The 15,337-nt window shown below is 54.2% G+C and overlaps 3 protein-coding genes across 5 annotated transcripts in view; 1 reads left to right on the forward strand and 2 right to left on the reverse strand.

Moving 5' to 3' along the window:
* Positions 1-143: 143 nt before the first annotated feature.
* Positions 144-1,663, reverse strand: zmat5 (zinc finger, matrin-type 5). The gene is made up of 6 exons (XM_077709957.1): positions 1,573-1,663; positions 1,245-1,376; positions 1,091-1,153; positions 921-1,001; positions 604-712; positions 144-517 (listed from the first exon to the last, which is right to left on the reverse strand). The coding sequence occupies exons 2-6, from the start codon at positions 1,369-1,371 to the stop codon at positions 379-381; spliced, it is 519 nt and encodes a 172-aa protein (XP_077566083.1). The 5' UTR covers positions 1,372-1,376; positions 1,573-1,663; the 3' UTR covers positions 144-378.
* Positions 1,664-2,016: 353 nt separating this feature from the next.
* On the reverse strand, positions 2,017-11,129 carry LOC144181372 (SLIT-ROBO Rho GTPase-activating protein 1-like). Its single transcript, XM_077709789.1, has 23 exons — positions 10,824-11,129; positions 8,362-8,557; positions 8,233-8,287; positions 8,048-8,155; positions 7,754-7,816; positions 7,493-7,684; positions 7,293-7,421; positions 7,004-7,225; positions 6,834-6,935; positions 6,563-6,760; positions 6,373-6,457; positions 6,266-6,293; positions 6,150-6,183; positions 6,007-6,067; positions 5,666-5,743; positions 5,450-5,584; positions 5,257-5,362; positions 4,962-5,186; positions 4,814-4,893; positions 4,560-4,740; positions 4,293-4,427; positions 3,896-4,211; positions 2,017-3,828 (listed from the first exon to the last, which is right to left on the reverse strand). The coding sequence occupies exons 1-23, from the start codon at positions 10,888-10,890 to the stop codon at positions 3,418-3,420; spliced, it is 3,207 nt and encodes a 1,068-aa protein (XP_077565915.1). The 5' UTR covers positions 10,891-11,129; the 3' UTR covers positions 2,017-3,417.
* Positions 11,130-11,515: 386 nt separating this feature from the next.
* Positions 11,516-15,337, forward strand: part of celf2 (cugbp, Elav-like family member 2) — a 73,415-nt gene continuing 69,593 nt past the window's right edge. For all 3 annotated transcript variants that reach the window (XM_077710135.1, XM_077710134.1, XM_077710137.1), the window contains exons 1-2: positions 11,516-11,688; positions 12,338-12,461. The gene's annotated coding sequence lies outside the window, so the exon portion shown is untranslated. The remainder of the gene's footprint in view (positions 11,689-12,337; positions 12,462-15,337) is intronic.

Genomic DNA, 15,337 nt, shown 5'->3' on the forward strand with positions numbered 1-15,337 from the left:
TATGTTTCTCGGCTCCAAAATTGGAGCCCGAGAAAGACGTCTGAAATTGTACATCTATGTTACTTAGCGACGGGATGACGACAAAATGTAGTCTTTATAAATAGTGTAACCACCATGATCAATCATGATTGTAGTCCTTAGTATTCATTTCACATTTGTTTAATGAATAAAATTGAATACAAACAAAAGTGAGACAAAAAGAGGAATACTAAAGTGGTGTGGATGGCTACAACGCCACATAAATCCGCAAAAGTGTCTTCTTTCTAAATTGCATTTCCACGTTTTACTTGCCCGTCCATGACCACAAAGTACAACAAGTATTCAATTGAATACACACCAAGTAGAGTCCAAACTAGCACACTTTTTTTGAACCATTGATCATCCCCATTCTACGTTGCTACTGACTTTCCAGCCGCCTGGAGGAGGCGGCACCAGCGATGGCGGCAGTTCTGGAACGGAGAAGATCTGCGGCGGGACGTCACTGGACGTGGAGTCCTCCTCACGTTGGGCTTCCGCCCTACGAGGGTGAATAATTGAGCTTTTTTTTTACTTACAGCACCACCTTACGGAAAACGAACGTGACTACTGGATGCTACTTCGTACCCGTTGCTGGTATGGCCACTTCTTCGCTTTTCCCGGGAGGACAGCCAGACGTCCACGCTGGGCTTCGGCGCGTTCGGGTCCTCGGAACCCTCCAGGCGTAGTTTTTCATCTACAATATGGGATATATGAAGAATCGCATTGCTCGCTGTATTACATTGAACAAATAGAATATAGCTGTAATAGTAAGACATTAAAGTCGAAAGATAAAAAAAAAAACTTAATTGAATTTAAATATTCAGGTACTAGTTGATTTTTTTTTAGGAAATGTGGCCCTCACTCTCCCAGCCGACAGCGCCATCAAGTGGCGATGCACCTACCTTGCACTTTTTTCTGTAAATGGAATAAATCCGCCTCAGACATATGTGAAAACCTACAAGTGGTGCCGAAATCACAAATTCCTGCAACACAAATCCCACGGAATTATTTCTCATGAAATATCATGGTCCAAAATATCCGAGTGAATGAAACTATGACGTGTTGTTATCACCTCGTTGAAGGAATTTTCGGCAGGGTCTTTTTGCTTGCTCGGCCTTTAAAATATCTTCATAGCCTGCCCAGGAAATTGCGGGTAGGATAGATAATACGTCACGTTACAATTGAGAGCAGGACCGTGTTATAAGAAGGCTAATAGACAAATTGACCTCTGAAATGATCAAACCAGGCTTTTTTGGCTCGATGATGCTGGACACCGTAAACGTGTTTTTTTCGGTTATGCATATTGTCTTGGAAGGAGCGTTCGCAGTAGTCGCAGTAGTATCGTTTACCCATAATGTCTGGAGAAAAACACATTGAATGTTGCTCTCAATGTAATATGTATATATATATGTCCAAATATAAAAACAATCTCTTGAACGAGGCCCATAAACAACTACTCGCGAATCAGTATAGAATACGTCTGTGGGAATGACATTTTACAATATTTGGAGAACTATAAAGCTAATAAAATGAAAAAAGAAACCAAAATATTACCTTGGAACCCAGGAAGTGAATTTGCACATGCGCGGTGAGACTTGTTCTTCTTCGTGAATAATTTGAGGCGGTGAGCTGGCAACAACGACGAGGCGAAACTAGCGGCCAGAAGCGGAACTGTCAATAAGACTTTAGAAGGCCGTCCCATTGCTATGGCAACGGCGGCCGTCTCTGATGGATGGAACAAAAGTAGAGTCAGCAGTTTGTCGACTTGAGTTGTCATTTATTTTGGAATATAAATACGAGACATTAAGATCCATTTGGCTATATGAGCTCCGGCGACGGAAGCTCGAGTTTCAAACACTTCAACACCGACACGAGAACATTGTCCCTCTTTTCACATTCAAAGAAGAGCCCAATAAAACTCAAACCCGGCATCCCCCCCCCCCCCCTAACCCTAAATGCCCGAATAAGCCCCTACCCTCCCCCCACCCCAAACCGCAGACGCACCAATGGAATGATGCTACATGCCGAGTACATAGTATCCTATCCTACGCCAGGTGCAAAGAAAAAAAGGTCACGGTGGGTTGTTGACGTGCTAAATGGAGCGGAGCTTTGAAGGATTTCTTTCATTTGGGAGTGCAGTGTGGATGGGGCGGAGCCCCAAAAGAAAGCCAACTTTGATCCAAAAGGCACTTTCACATTCGCACTCTGACATTCGCTGTGCTGCTGTTCAAGTGTTGTGTGGGGGGCCCCTCGGAGCCCCACCCTGTTCAAGTCCTGTGAGTTTATAAGGTTAACTTGTGACTTTAGTGCAGGGCTTCTCAAAGCGCCGGGCCCGGGGAGATGACCCCCAAAAATGGCTCTTTCATTTTTTTTTTTTATCACGTTTTTTTTTTTTTTTTGCCAATGGTCCTGGTGGACCCCCAGAGGTCTCGGAACCCTAGTTTGAGAACCTTTAGTGTAGCGAGCAGGTAAACTAATTGACACACACACACACACACACACACACACACACACACACATTTACAGAGAAAGAGGCATGCCCGTGATCCAATTTGTTGGGATACTCCAGGCAGGTGGCAAAAATCTAAAGTGTTGGACTAACCCAAGGCAAGCAGTAAAACACCCCCAAAAAGTTCCATCCAAGTATGGCACCCTGTAATAATGGAACCCCCCCCATTCTCCCACCCCCCGCACCCTTAAAGAAGAAGGCTCTTAAAGTTCCTACGTAACATTCAATAGACGAACGGTCGCTAAAGACATTGGTTCGTTAAGTAAATAGCCACAGATGTTTGTGTGGGCTCCTGCCATCGTCAGTGGCTTTTAGCAGCTGAACTCAGTTAAAAACCAAAAAAAAAAAAAAAAAAAAAAAAACAATTCCCAAATAAATGGGAAATATCAAATAGGACAAATAGCATAAGGGTCACCCGTAGGGCCCGACATTCACTGGACTCCAACTATTGGCATGGGCCCCGGGGCCCTCGTCCCATCGCTGGGAAAAAACTTCTGTACAACCAGTAGTGAAAACGGCAACCTGACGACACGGAAAACCTTATTAGGAAGTGGCCAATGCTGAAGAAGACGTGATGTTTTGCCAATCATTCCAAAAGTGCCCTCAAAGGCGGGGCTTGTTGTTGTTGTTGTTGTCGTCGAGCTGAAGTGACTCAACTCACCAGGCAAAAACATTCAAGCTAGCCATGTCATAATCATTTCAGTTCTCATCAACAGCTCTTCAGCATTCACATTTGGCCTCATTTCTACACAAATTGCATTCTCTACGATTATTATTCTTATTATTCGAATCATTATTCATGTTCTCTTATATTGGATGTGGAGACACATTTGAAACCCTCATATAGTTCCTACCCTTAAAAGCGCTGTACCCTGTCGTCCTCCGTGGGCTCACATGGTGCACGATTTGTCAAGAGGCGGGGCCAGAGGCGGGGTGCTGCTCTTGGGCGGCACGGCCGGTTTGGGCCTCAGGGCGGGGGGCCTGGACGGGACCCGGGCCCCCGTCGCCGGCTTGAAGCAGCCCGTGGTCTCCGGCGAAGAGTCGCTGGGCCGGGGCGGGAGACCCGGCGGTCCGGGCTGTCCCGGCGGACCCGGCAGGGGGCTGACGGGGCTCAGGGGGCTCGGGGTGCCCGGCGTGCTGGGGGTGCTGTGGGGGCTCGGAGACTCGGAGGAACAGGAGGCCGGGGGCCCGTTCTTCACCTGCTCCAACGTGTCCAGGACCACGTCCGGAGCCGGCCGCCGGCCCTGCCGCTCGCAGTGGCGGAGCTCCCCCAGGGCCGCGCTCACCGTTTCCTCCATATCCTGTGGGAGAGCCCGTCGTGGGGGCTTTAGCTTTAGCTTCAGCGCGGCGCTTCGGCAAGGGGCCTACCTGAGCCAGCGCGCAGGGATCCGCCGCCCGAACCCAATGAGAGTCGAAGCCGGAGCGTCGGAGCGCCGCCTCCTCGGACCTCCTCAGCGAATCGCGACGGGCCACGCTCACGTTGACGGCGGCCGAGCGCCGCCGGTGTTCTGGGCTATCCAGGGGCGGCGTGGGGCCCTGGCTCCGCCCCAGCAGCAGCTCCCTGGGGCTGAAGTGACCCGTCACCGGCGGGGAGCCGCGCTCCATGGCCGCCCCGTTGCCGTGGCAGTCGCCGGAGCGGCCCAGGGGGCGGCGAAAGAGACCCTCGGTCCTCTTCCTCCTGTGGCTGTGGCGGGGAGGGCGAGGCAGGGTCATGGGCCAGGCGCCAATGGTCGTCGGGACCAAAACAAAAAACGGCGGAGGTGACCTGTGGTACGCCTCGGGCGGGCGGACGTCGGTGGGCGAGCGCAGGTCTCGGACGGACCTCTTGTCCTCGGTGCTGCTGCTCCCGCCGCCGTCGCTGTCGGCTTTCTGACTGGACGTGTCGGACGCCGCGTCGCCCCTGAACGCAGAAGACGCCGTCAGCCGGAAGCTAGGGTGGACGACGTCATAGAAGAGAGGGCGCCGGATTCAAAAAAAAAACGCCCGCCAGCTAGGGTGACCTCGGTGGGCTGAGCGTTTTGTGGCCACTCGCCTGTCACGCAGCGCCACGTACTGATGCGGCACCAAGCCCCGATTGGCGTCGTGGCGCCCCTCCCACCAGTCGTGCGAGGCCCGGCGGTAGAGCAGCAGCACGGCGCCCTTTTTGAAGGAGAGCTCGCGAGGCGACCTGCCCACGTAGTCGAACTTGGCCACCGCCTCCGCCGCCTCGCCCTCTGCCAGAGAGGGAGGACGTTTTTGTTTTGTTTTCTTGCCCTCCCTTGTTTTTCAGCACGGGCGGCCGCCTACCCTCGTCGCTGGTCTGCGTCTCGGTGCCGGCGTCCGCCTCCGTCTCCTCCAGGGCTCCGGGCTCGCTGAAGGGACTCTCGCTGCGGAGGGGGCGGAGCAATAGGAATGACACCGGGCTCCCGGTGGGACCGGCCCGTCCGTCTCTCACCAGTACTGCTCTCCGGTCATGCACGTCTCGTAGAGCGGCCCGGGCAGCTCCTTGGCGTCCGGGAAGATGCGCTCGTGGTGCAGGATGACCGTCTTGATCACCTCGTTGACGTGCGCCTGGCAGGCCACCTGGTCCAGGGCCTCGGGGGTCGGCAGCAGGGTGGGGCCGAACACGATGGCCAGGTTGCCCGCGTCCATCATGTTCTCGTCGCTGTACTTGGACAGGCTGGAGGGGGGGGGAGGAACGGGACGGGAAGCTCCAGGTTATGGGCTGACGGCGGTGGACTGCCACTCACTGATTGAGGAAAGCGAAGAGGTAGCGCATGACCACCAGCGTGGCCCTGGGAACACCCAGCAGAATCTTTTGGACGCACTGCGCTCGCTCGTAGAGGTTCTCCATCCCTGCGTGGCAAAAAGGCGCCGCCCGGCATCATTGGCGGGCGCTCCACTTGCGCTTGGGAACTGGCCGCCGCTGGGGAGCGCACTCACGGACGCAGGCGATGAGGTCGTTGAACCTGTCGCTGGGAAAGAGCGGGTTCTCCAGTCCGCGGAAGTACAGCTTCAGGACGCCGGCCACCGAATTGATGTCGTGGTTGCTCTCCTCGTCGATCAGCGGGTCGTTACCTGGGCGCCCCGTTAGCGCCCCGTTAGCACCCCGTTAGCACCCCGTTAGAGCCCTCGCTCTCCCGCCCGGCGGACGCTCACCTCTCTCGAAGGTGTTTTTGATGTCGTTGACCTCCACTTGAGAGCCGGACACCCGGAATATGCCTTGATGCTGGAGACCTGCGGAGTAAGCGCAGTCGCTAGAGCCGTCGTTGCACGGCGCCACCTGCAGACTCTCCAGCGATTACGCCTCCTGACAAAACCTCGGCTTAGGACTCGAACCTCTGCGAGTCTCTTGCTCCGCCCCACCCCACCGTGAGCCGTTTTTGGTGGGTGGGGGCCGTACACCTTTCATTTGATTGATTGACTTCATTTGATAAGCACATACATTAATGAAGATATTGATACTCTCATGTAAAAAATATGTAAGCTGGTAAGCGTACCGTGCAAGTTGATGTAGCGGATGCAGCTCTCCACCAGCAGAGGTATGGCTTTGCTGGAATCCTGTTTACACGGTGGACGGCCGTTAGCCGCCGCCGCCGCGCCGCCGCCGCGCCGCCCCCATTCGTTACACGGTGGACGCTACCTGGTGCTTGCTGTGCGAGTTCTTGCGCCCGCGGCTGCAAGACAACGTTTGACGTTAGAACGGCGTCCGACCCGTGACGCAAAACCATTAAAGTACTACAAGTCAACTTGTCTTGCCTGGTGGTGAGGAGCTCCGCCTTGTAGCCTGCCGGCGAGAAAGGAAAGGACGACAATTTGAGTCCCGGTTCTTAACACGGGAAGGAGACAAAGAGCCGAACAAAGACCTTCGGCCATGGCTTTCTTCAGGATGTCGTGTTTGGCTTGGAGCTTGGACACCAGGTTGCTTCCCTCCAGGTACTCGCGGAATTTCTACCAGAAACCACAAAAAAGCCAGTGGAGTCAGTCCCGCCTTCCCTCCTCCGGCCCGGGCCAGCGGCGGCGGCGGCGGCGGCGGCGGCGGTGGCGGCGTCTCACGGTGAAGTAAAAGAGTTCCGTCTCTTGCTGGTTGGCTCGTCTCTTGGCCAGACTGGGTTTGTTCAGGTAGCCGTCCGACACGCTGGACTTGACCGACTCGGACGACGGGCTGTGGGCGAAGCTCTGCGAAACGTCGTAGTCGTCCAGCACCGTCATGTCCTGCAGCGTGGTCAGGGTGGCCCCCCACGTCTTCTTCACCTGCGGACCGAACCGGGGTGGGCGGCGGCCTCGCGCAAACGGCCAGACGGGCCAAACCGCGACGGAAGCTGACCTCTTCGTTCTCAATTTTCAGCGACGCCAAGCGCGTCTGCAGCTGCGTCAGGCGAAGCGCCAGTTCCGCCTGCACCTGAGGCTGGGAGGCGATCTGGTTGACCTGTCCACACCACGCCAAGGTCAGTCCGAGCCAAAGGGGCTGCGGCGGGCCGCGTTTTTTTTACCCACCGCGTCGCCCATGTGAGCCTGGAAGCTGAAGCGCTGCGGGGGGCAGAAGGCCGCCGGGTAGAGTCCCAGGAGACGCTGGCGGTCGCGAGCCGGGTCCAGACCCTCCACGGCGCCTTCCAGGACCTCCAGGCCGGCGCGCCTGGAGGCCTCCAGGCTGAGTTCGGCCGACAGGTAGGTCCTGAGAGCCCGGCTCAGACTGGCGTGGTACCCTAAGTCACAGCACTGACGGGGGGACACGGGGGGCCGTCAGAGAGGGAGCGGCTCGGCCACATAGAGGCCGTCCACTCACGTCGATGATGTCGGGTAGGTCGTGGATGTAGTACTTGAAGACCGAGGCGTTGGTGGCCTCCAGGGTCAGCAGGTACTCGTTGCGGGCTTTCAGCGTCTTGACTTTGTTCTCCGAATACTTGGCCTTCCTCTGAAGGGAGCCACAACGCCGGCCAATGGGAATTGTTTCCAGGGGAGCCACGTAGGTAAATGGGCATGCACCTTTTCGCGCATTTTCTCCATCTTGCGGGCGGCGTTTCTTCTCTGGTGGCGTTCCTCGATGCGCAGTCCGAAGACGGGTTCCGCCGCGCCGCCCGAGCCGCCCTTGGCCCGGCCTTCCAGGCGCTCGGCCTCGCGCAGTTTGCTCTCGGCGTTGATGGTCTCCACGTGGTACATGTGGTAGCTCTTCATCACCTGCATGGCGGGGCAAGTGGCACTTGGCTTAGCTTATCTTAGCGGCGGACGCTTTTGGACGCCACTCACGGTGTAGAGCTCGTTGAGGAGCTTCATGAGATCCTCTTGAAGCTGAAAGACGATCTCCTTACTCTGAAGGAAGGAGCGGCAAAGGGTTAGGAATTGGGCGCCGGGCCGGCATGGCGTCAGTCCACGATGAAGAGGATGGGCTGGGTGGCGAAGGGCGGCGGAGGGCGGCGGAGGGCGGCGGAGGGCGGCGGAGGGCGGCGGAGGGCGGCGGAGGGCGGCGGAGGGCGGCGGAGGGCGGCGGAGGGCGGCGGAGGGCGGCGGAGGGCGGCGGAGGGCGGCGGAGGGCGGCCTGACCCTCTTCAGGAGGCGGGCCGAGTCGTCGCTGATGTGCGTGAGGCGGCTGATGACGTTGTTCAAGTAGAGGTCGCTGAGGGTGGCGTGGTCCTTGCTCTCCCTCCTCACCTGAAAAGTTCAGCCGCTCAAACGTGTTCGCCACGGCACACAGAGTCAAAGGTCAAGCGTCGGCATCTCAGGCTCACCTGGTTGAGCAGCAGGTACCAACAGTTGACGGGAGACAGCAGGTTCTGGTCCTTTCTAGAAGAAAAAAGGCAGACAAAAGCGGGACGTGGGGTGCCGGATCCCGAGAAGCGCTGGCCGGGCTTTCTCACTTGTACTGCTGGTGGTCTTTGGTACTGCGCGTCTTGGCCATGAAGCGCTCGGCCAGCTTCTCCAGGTTCCTGGAGTACTCGGTCTCGATCTCGGCCTTCTTGCGGAAGAAGTCCTGCAGGTCCTGGAGGAGCTGGACGCGCATCTCCGTCTGCTGCTCCAGACAACGCTGCTGCTCCACCAGCTGGGCTCGCACATCTGACCGACAAAAAAAAAGGCGTCGCTAAAGTGGAGGAGCCTTGGCTGGAGGGCACATTTTCCTCTTCCTAATTTATTTAGCACGTTTTTTTTTTTCATTTTTAGCAACCTCACACGTCATTTTAAAATGACCATCTGAGCAAGGTTTGGTCGTCAGAGCGACCACGGGCTGGCGCTCATTGGCCGCCACCGACGCTTGAGCTAAACGTGGTCAGCGACGGAGCTAATCCCGCCGCCGTCCGTCTCGGGAGTCACCTTGGAGCGGATCTCATTAGAAATACGACGGTACGCTCGGCTGATCGGGCCGAGGCCGTCTCCAACAGCGGGGAGGAAAGGGGGGAAAAAAAGGAAAAATGTGAGGAGCGAATACATAATCAAGCTGCCTCCCTCCCTCCATCCCTCCCTCCCTCCCTCCCTCCCTCCCTCCCTCCATCCCTCCTTCACACATTCGAAAAACACAAACACACAGAGGAAAAATCCTCAGGGAGCCTCTCTTCCCCGATACCTGTTGTCAAGGCAACCGCTCGGTGTGTGAAGCACGTGACGGCGAGGGAATGCGATCCCCAGCCTTACATGGCTTAGACAATGACAGCCGGGAAGGGCGGCCTGTCACTTCCACCATTCCAATTGGGTTTTTACGCCGGTTGGCGGCTTCCGGTTTTAGGCGCTCTATTGAATATTCTTTGGATGTGAAAAGTGAAAGTTACCATTTGATCCTTTTCCTATTCTACGTGCACCGTGGGTCGGCACTTTGCTGGTCAAACGTGGCTTTTGCGGTGCCCGGCCGGCGGCGCCAGCGCTTTGCAGCCTCCGAGAGCTTCTATTTTTTTTCTTTAATCTTTGATGGGTTTTCTTTTTTGGGAAACTTGGTCAATATTTGATGAAGGTCAATTCGCAACACGCGTGTTTTTCCCCGCTTGCCAACACGCTTGCAAAAAAAAAAAAAAACACAACGATGGTGGCTATCTGGAAAAATTCCAGTGTCCATTATAAAATGGATGACATGAAAACTTTGGAAATGAAAGTGTCAGGAAGGTTTGCGTTGTTGGTGAGGGGGGTTGCCATGGCAATGTGGTCCAAGGACCAAGATCCAGACAGACTTCATCCCAATCCTTAATTTGTGGCGGCCTACTCGTCTGACCTTTGCGCTTCGAATCCCCCCAAAACACGTCTGCCTAAATCAAATGGAGATGACCGTGGATCGTTCCGCAGGTCGTCGGCTCGGTGGCGAGTCTATCTCCTGCCATCGGAGCGCTCGGCCATTTGCGCGGAATATAGGCCAACGGCGGAGCGGTCATCGATCAATGCCGGCGCGGGAACGGCGAGCGCGCCGTGCCGGCCCGCCTCCGCTTTCCCCGATTAATGGCGGGCGAACAAAAGACACGGGAGGCGAGATGTGATTGGCGCCAACGTGGTGGGCGTACTCCATCTGGGCGCCGCCAGTAGAGGTCACCTATGGACGTGTACAATCTGCGCTTATTAGTAGAATGCCCTCTTTTCCAGACCCCCACACTCACACAATGTCGACCACGGCGACACACTGGAAGCACCAGTGTCTCTCTTACGAGGGCAACCATCGGACGTTTGTCACACAGATTTCCCTTTCCGTTTCTAATACGCACAAGTGTATATTCCCCGGCGAGATATCGTTCCCACCGTGAAATGGCGCAAGCGTGGCGCTTCGGGGGAAAGCTGTCCTCTCAGCACTACGGCGCACCTGTGCACGCATACCCTCCCGCTCTCTACCAATCAGGACGCAGGACCGGGAGGCAGACTTGAGAGGCACCTAGTTACAAGAGCTTGGGGTTCGGAGGTCGGCGGTCCTTCACGCACGCACACGCCGCCGCACAAAAGACCCTCGGCCTCCTTTCGTGATAGGATACGTCATCCCATGTCCAATGCCCTCCGATCTGTCAAAATGATATTTGCAATTGGTCCGCGCTTGAATGCCGGCAGGTGGGGGGAGGCCGTATCCGTGGAGGGATGCTTCGAATGGAAGTGAATGTTAACGAGGAATAGTGGGAGGTGGCCGCGGCGGCGAGCGTACTAATGGTGACATCCTGAACGCGTCCTAGCGGCTGTCTTTTCATCTTCCGAAGGACGGAGAGCCACCCGGCTCCGTACCCCCTTGGCAAAGGCAGCCGACCCCAACGACCCCCAACCCCAGACGGCCTCGCCCCCCCCCGAACGCACCTCCCGCTCGATGCAGCACCTGACGTGGGCGGCGCGCACGCACGCCACGCCGCAAGACTCCCTCCCGCCTTACCTTTGACTTGACTCTCGTAGTCGGCCAGGATCTCTTTGTCCTTCTTGCTCTTGTTGGAGTTGGACATGATGCCCCCGTAAACACGTCAGCGCATTCAAAAATATTGGAGGGATGAAAAATAGCAATCAAAAAGATATTCCCCGCCCAGTTGGCCCACCAGCATGCTCGCCGCGTCCACGCAGCGCTGCCGCAGCCTCCACGCTCGCGATGAGGAGGAGAAGGAGGAGGAGGAAAAAGAAGGGCGGGGAGGAGGAAAGCCTGGCGGACGGCAATTAACCGGCGTGGCGAACGAGCGCGCACCTCGTGATGCGCGCGCGCGCGACACCCTCCCCGCCCGCCAGGATGACACGCAGGGGCAACACGCACGTGCACGCGCGCGCTCTGGCGTGAGAGGTGATTGACAGGTGGGTGGGCGTGGCCGCAGAGGTGACGGACGGATGACGTGTGCGTTTGTATTCCTCTAGTGGCCGATTGGGAAAAATGCATCTTTTAGAGACAACTCGAGCAAGATGGGTAAAGATGGAAAATTAAAAAAAAGTCTCGAAAATCACAACCAAGAGCCCTCCTTATCAAATCGCATCTTTTATTTTTATATGCATATCTATTTCAAACAAAATGGCAAAATGCAAAAGTCGTCGCGTTTTGATGACCCAATGCTATTTTCCAAGCGCGATTAGTCGTCAGGTGTGTCCGCCCCCACGTTGTTGATCTGCGCTGTATGTGTTGCCTTTGCCACAAATATGCACTTATGATTATGTTAATATCTTCATCCAGTAATAATTCATGAATGGGTAATGCAGTAGGAACATAAGCTGCACCCATAGTGGCCCTTGAGTCTATTTTTGGACACCGATGCTTTAATAAGGTAAACTAAACTGACGCTAAATGCTAACTAGTTAGCCCGCTTGCTAGAGTACAGAGAACATACATAAAAGCGTGTAGCAAAGTTGTAGTTACTCATGTCGAATATATCCATCTTACTCTTCGCTATAACGTCTTAGTATAGCGGTTTCATTCGCTAAAGTTAATGAACTTTGATTTTGTCTCCGTTCGCAATTGTTTTGGTCCAACACCATGAGGGCGCTAACGGCGATGCATTCTCTTGTAATGTAAACATAACGGCGATGCGTCCGTCCTCTTGTAAATGTTACCTTGCTTCTTTAGCATCCAGAGTGTTTGACAAGGCTCGGGTGTTGTCACCAAACACCCAGAACGTCTACCACGATGCCGTAAATGCAATCATATTTATGGGTTACCGTCAAAAGGACTTTTCATGAGCAACATTAGCTGATAGTACAAAACGTGAAGTATAGAGTTCATGCTAGTTTAGCTTGAAAGCTGTATGCTATTGCCGTGATATTTGTCATTCCTCCTTCGCTACAAATGTTTATATTCGGAATGTAAGCCTCCACTACATAATACTAAACGTTCTCCTTCGAACAGGAGGATATTGAGGTAAGTATTGCTCCTTAATAAATGACTAATATCCTCCTTTCCGTGTTTCCCTGCCACAGCTGATGCCACGGACTCGAAAAGGCTTGTTGAAAAAATAACAAGTGACTAAAAGGGGCTGGGCTTTTGCCCCAAGGCCAAAGGTCAGCATCCTGACTCCAAATCACGTCACTGAAAGAAAGCAAGGTAAGGATCAACTTGCAACAACGTTGACATTTCAACTGTTTACATAAGTGTGTACTCGACAATAGCACTTTTTTTGTAGTATATCAAGGTTGTATGAGATGTGACATGTTTAAAGTTAAAGCGAAAGTTTAAGACCACAACAAATAGCACCCGTGAGAGAAATGGATGGTTTTATTTATCAGTTTTATTCCCTGACATTTTATGATTTATACTGTTACTTTATTGTACCACCAGAGGGAAGTGTTGGCTTGTAGTAAATGTATTTCAAATTCCATAGTTAGGTTTTACACACTCGTTTTGATGGTGAATGTATGTACAATGCTATGTATGTTTATATGGAGTCATTTTATGTATATTTTATTCATTGATCTCGTCATAAGGGGAATTATTCAAATATACAGTACAATTTACTCCACGCTTTATGTTACGACTGATTTAAATGTCTATTCATTCTCGTTTCGGAGCGCTGTGAAGGATCTGGTCGTCAAGGTTGCACTTGTGGTTTTTCCTCGGTCCTTTTTCCTTGCCATGATGTGGTCTGCTGCTATATTTTTCATAGAATAATATTCTTGATTTGATAAGTGCATCGGCACTTGAGGTCGTCCCCGTCATCCTCTGGCTCCTTCACGTGCTAGCTAGCGTTCAACAATGCATGTGGATAAAGTTGATTGAAATCTTTTTCTTTCCCCCACGATCCCAAGTAAAAGGCGCCTTTTTTCCCTGGCCCACATTTTTTGGAGCCAACAAAGACCCCGCCATCTGCTCGGCCTTGGGACTCTCCCATTTTGTCATCCTGGCGGGCGCGCTCCACGGAAGCGGCTCGGCGTCGTCCCGCCCCTAGGTGGCAGCGGCGCACCGCGTCGTCGCCTCCCCCGGCGACGGCGGCGTAAACAAAAGGGAAACATTAATGGCTCATTATTTCTTCTTCTTTGGTCTTTTCACTTCACGCTGTCTTGAATCCAAGAGTTGACTCGCGCTGTCAAAGTTTGATGTTTTTTGTTGTTGTTGTTGCGCTAGCGCTTGCGCTAATACCGCCTCGCTAGCTCCAGGTCGCGGCTAATTGACAGGCGGGAATGAATGCTCTTCTGGTGTTTATTTCTCCTCCATTTGGATGGCGCTACTTTTTGACTCAGGCGCTCTAGTCATTGTTCACTTTGTCATTTCTCACCGCTTCAATAGCAATTTCTTTTCTTCCCATTGCCGCGCAAAATGGAAACGTAAGAGCTGCCGTGAACAACTTCTCTTAGAGCATCCATTCCCCCGCTAAAAATAGCCTCCTTCATTTCTCGCTACGTTCAAATTGACTCACATTCACCAGCCGCGGGATAGAAATACATGTCCACCACCATTGGTTTTGATACTCCAAATACTAGTTTGACGTTACTGGTGATCCGCCGTCGACGGCGATCCCGGTCCGACTCGTATGCCGCCGAGCCTCAAGGGCAGCCAATGAGTCGTTCCGGCGGGCAGTTTGTCCTCGGCGTCGGTAAACGTGGCGGCGGCGGCGGCGGCGTCGGTGGCGGGCAAAGTTTGCGTAGCCAAACGCCTCTGAACTTAATTACCCCGTGAATAATGAAGGTTTGATTGGCGCGCTCCCCCAGGCTGTCAACACAAGATAATGTCTCACAAAGTTAGAATGTAGCACTAATTGCTTTGGAACGATTAGAATAATGCGCTGGTGAAATCTTATTAGGCCGCAAAGCTGTTGTTTTTTCCTGATTTATTTATTTTCATCCGGGCGCCCTCCCTCCCTCCCTGTGAGGGGGTGTGGCAAGCATTGGGGATTTCCCAATGTGGGCTTTTCATCACGTCCTCAAACAAAGCGGGCCATTATGCAAACACGCGCCGCCGATATACGCCGCCGTCGCTCGCCGTTTACTCAGACCATCGGAATTTTAATTGTTTAAACCAGCCAGTGTTTGTGGGTCAAGTGGAGACTTCTCCAACGCTCTTTTAGGTCCCATGGCTATTGTCTCCAAGTAAAATGTGATTTGGCAACCTGATCTCAAAGCCAATCAGCAATCCCCAACTCTTCTGACCACTGGCCCGTATTTCCCCCTTTTTTCATTTGGTGAATGCGTATGAACCAAGAAGGCGTGGCTTGTTCAAAAGACACGATTTGAGCGTGATTTTTTCCCCCCAAGTATTTTTCTCCGACGGCTTCCAACCCGCGCCACCCCCCCTTACTCGGCAGCCGGTGGTCGCTCTAATGAACCTGGGGGGTCTCGGCACGGTGTCTCCGGGGTTGATTAGGATCCTCATTAAAGAAAGGTCCACGGTGGCGGCGGCTCTCTGGCCGTGCCCTCTGCGCCCTCCCGCGCCGTCAAACAGAGTGGCATTTTTAATTACGGCGACACCCCCCCCCCCCTTTCCATCATTACGCGCGCGCGGGTGGGCGGGCAGGTCCTTGCGCTCACCTCCCAAACTAATGAAGACGCTTTGGCGTGGGAAAGTTGGCAGGCAGCCTGGCGTTTGGCGGCGGACTCCTCCCCCCCGAGGTGCCAACGCGCGGCCACGAGCCGTTCTAAACCAGCATTCGGGAGAGGAACGCGTGGATTGGCGCGGGGGGGGGGGGGGGGCGTTTTTTGTTTCCTTCCAAAAGCCTTCCCGTTTCTCCCGGCCTTTGGCTTTTTCTGCCCAAGCCCATCCATATCTCCCACTCGCACCCCGGCCGGCGCCCAGTCGGGCGGTCGGCTGGGCACGCCAGTTTGTGGCACATCCCGCCCGGCCGACGCTAACCCGGCGCTAACCCGGCGACGTCTTAAATGTCAGCCGGCGCATTAGCATTTAGCCGAGCGCGCCAGGCCGTCAATCTGAATTTTATCTCTGACGCCTCCCGCGGCGCATTTTGCCGCTTTTTGAGGGATTTATGGCGA

This window comes from Stigmatopora nigra, chromosome 23, assembly GCF_051989575.1.
Source record: "Stigmatopora nigra isolate UIUO_SnigA chromosome 23, RoL_Snig_1.1, whole genome shotgun sequence".
Taxonomy (NCBI): domain Eukaryota; kingdom Metazoa; phylum Chordata; class Actinopteri; order Syngnathiformes; family Syngnathidae; genus Stigmatopora; species Stigmatopora nigra.

What these genes read in the sequence shown, in the direction of transcription:
- zmat5 (XM_077709957.1), bottom strand. Translation starts at nt 1,371, where the DNA reads ATGGGTAAACGATACTACTGCGACTACTGCGAACGCTCCTTCCAAGAC. An exon ending in CTGGTTTGATCATTTCAGAG is followed by an intron (nt 1,154 to 1,244) that starts GTCAATTTGTCT and finishes TTTCCTGGGCAG; the next exon opens with GCTATGAAGATATTTTAAAG. An exon ending in AGTGGCCATACCAGCAACGG is followed by an intron (nt 518 to 603) that starts GTACGAAGTAGC and finishes TCACCCTCGTAG; the next exon opens with GGCGGAAGCCCAACGTGAGG.
- LOC144181372 (XM_077709789.1), bottom strand. Translation starts at nt 10,890, where the DNA reads ATGTCCAACTCCAACAAGAGCAAGAAGGACAAAGAGATCCTGGCCGAC. An exon ending in CTACGAGAGTCAAGTCAAAG is followed by an intron (nt 8,558 to 10,823) that starts GTAAGGCGGGAG and finishes TTTGTCGGTCAG; the next exon opens with ATGTGCGAGCCCAGCTGGTG. An exon ending in TGAAAATTGAGAACGAAGAG is followed by an intron (nt 6,761 to 6,833) that starts GTCAGCTTCCGT and finishes TTCGGTCCGCAG; the next exon opens with GTGAAGAAGACGTGGGGGGC.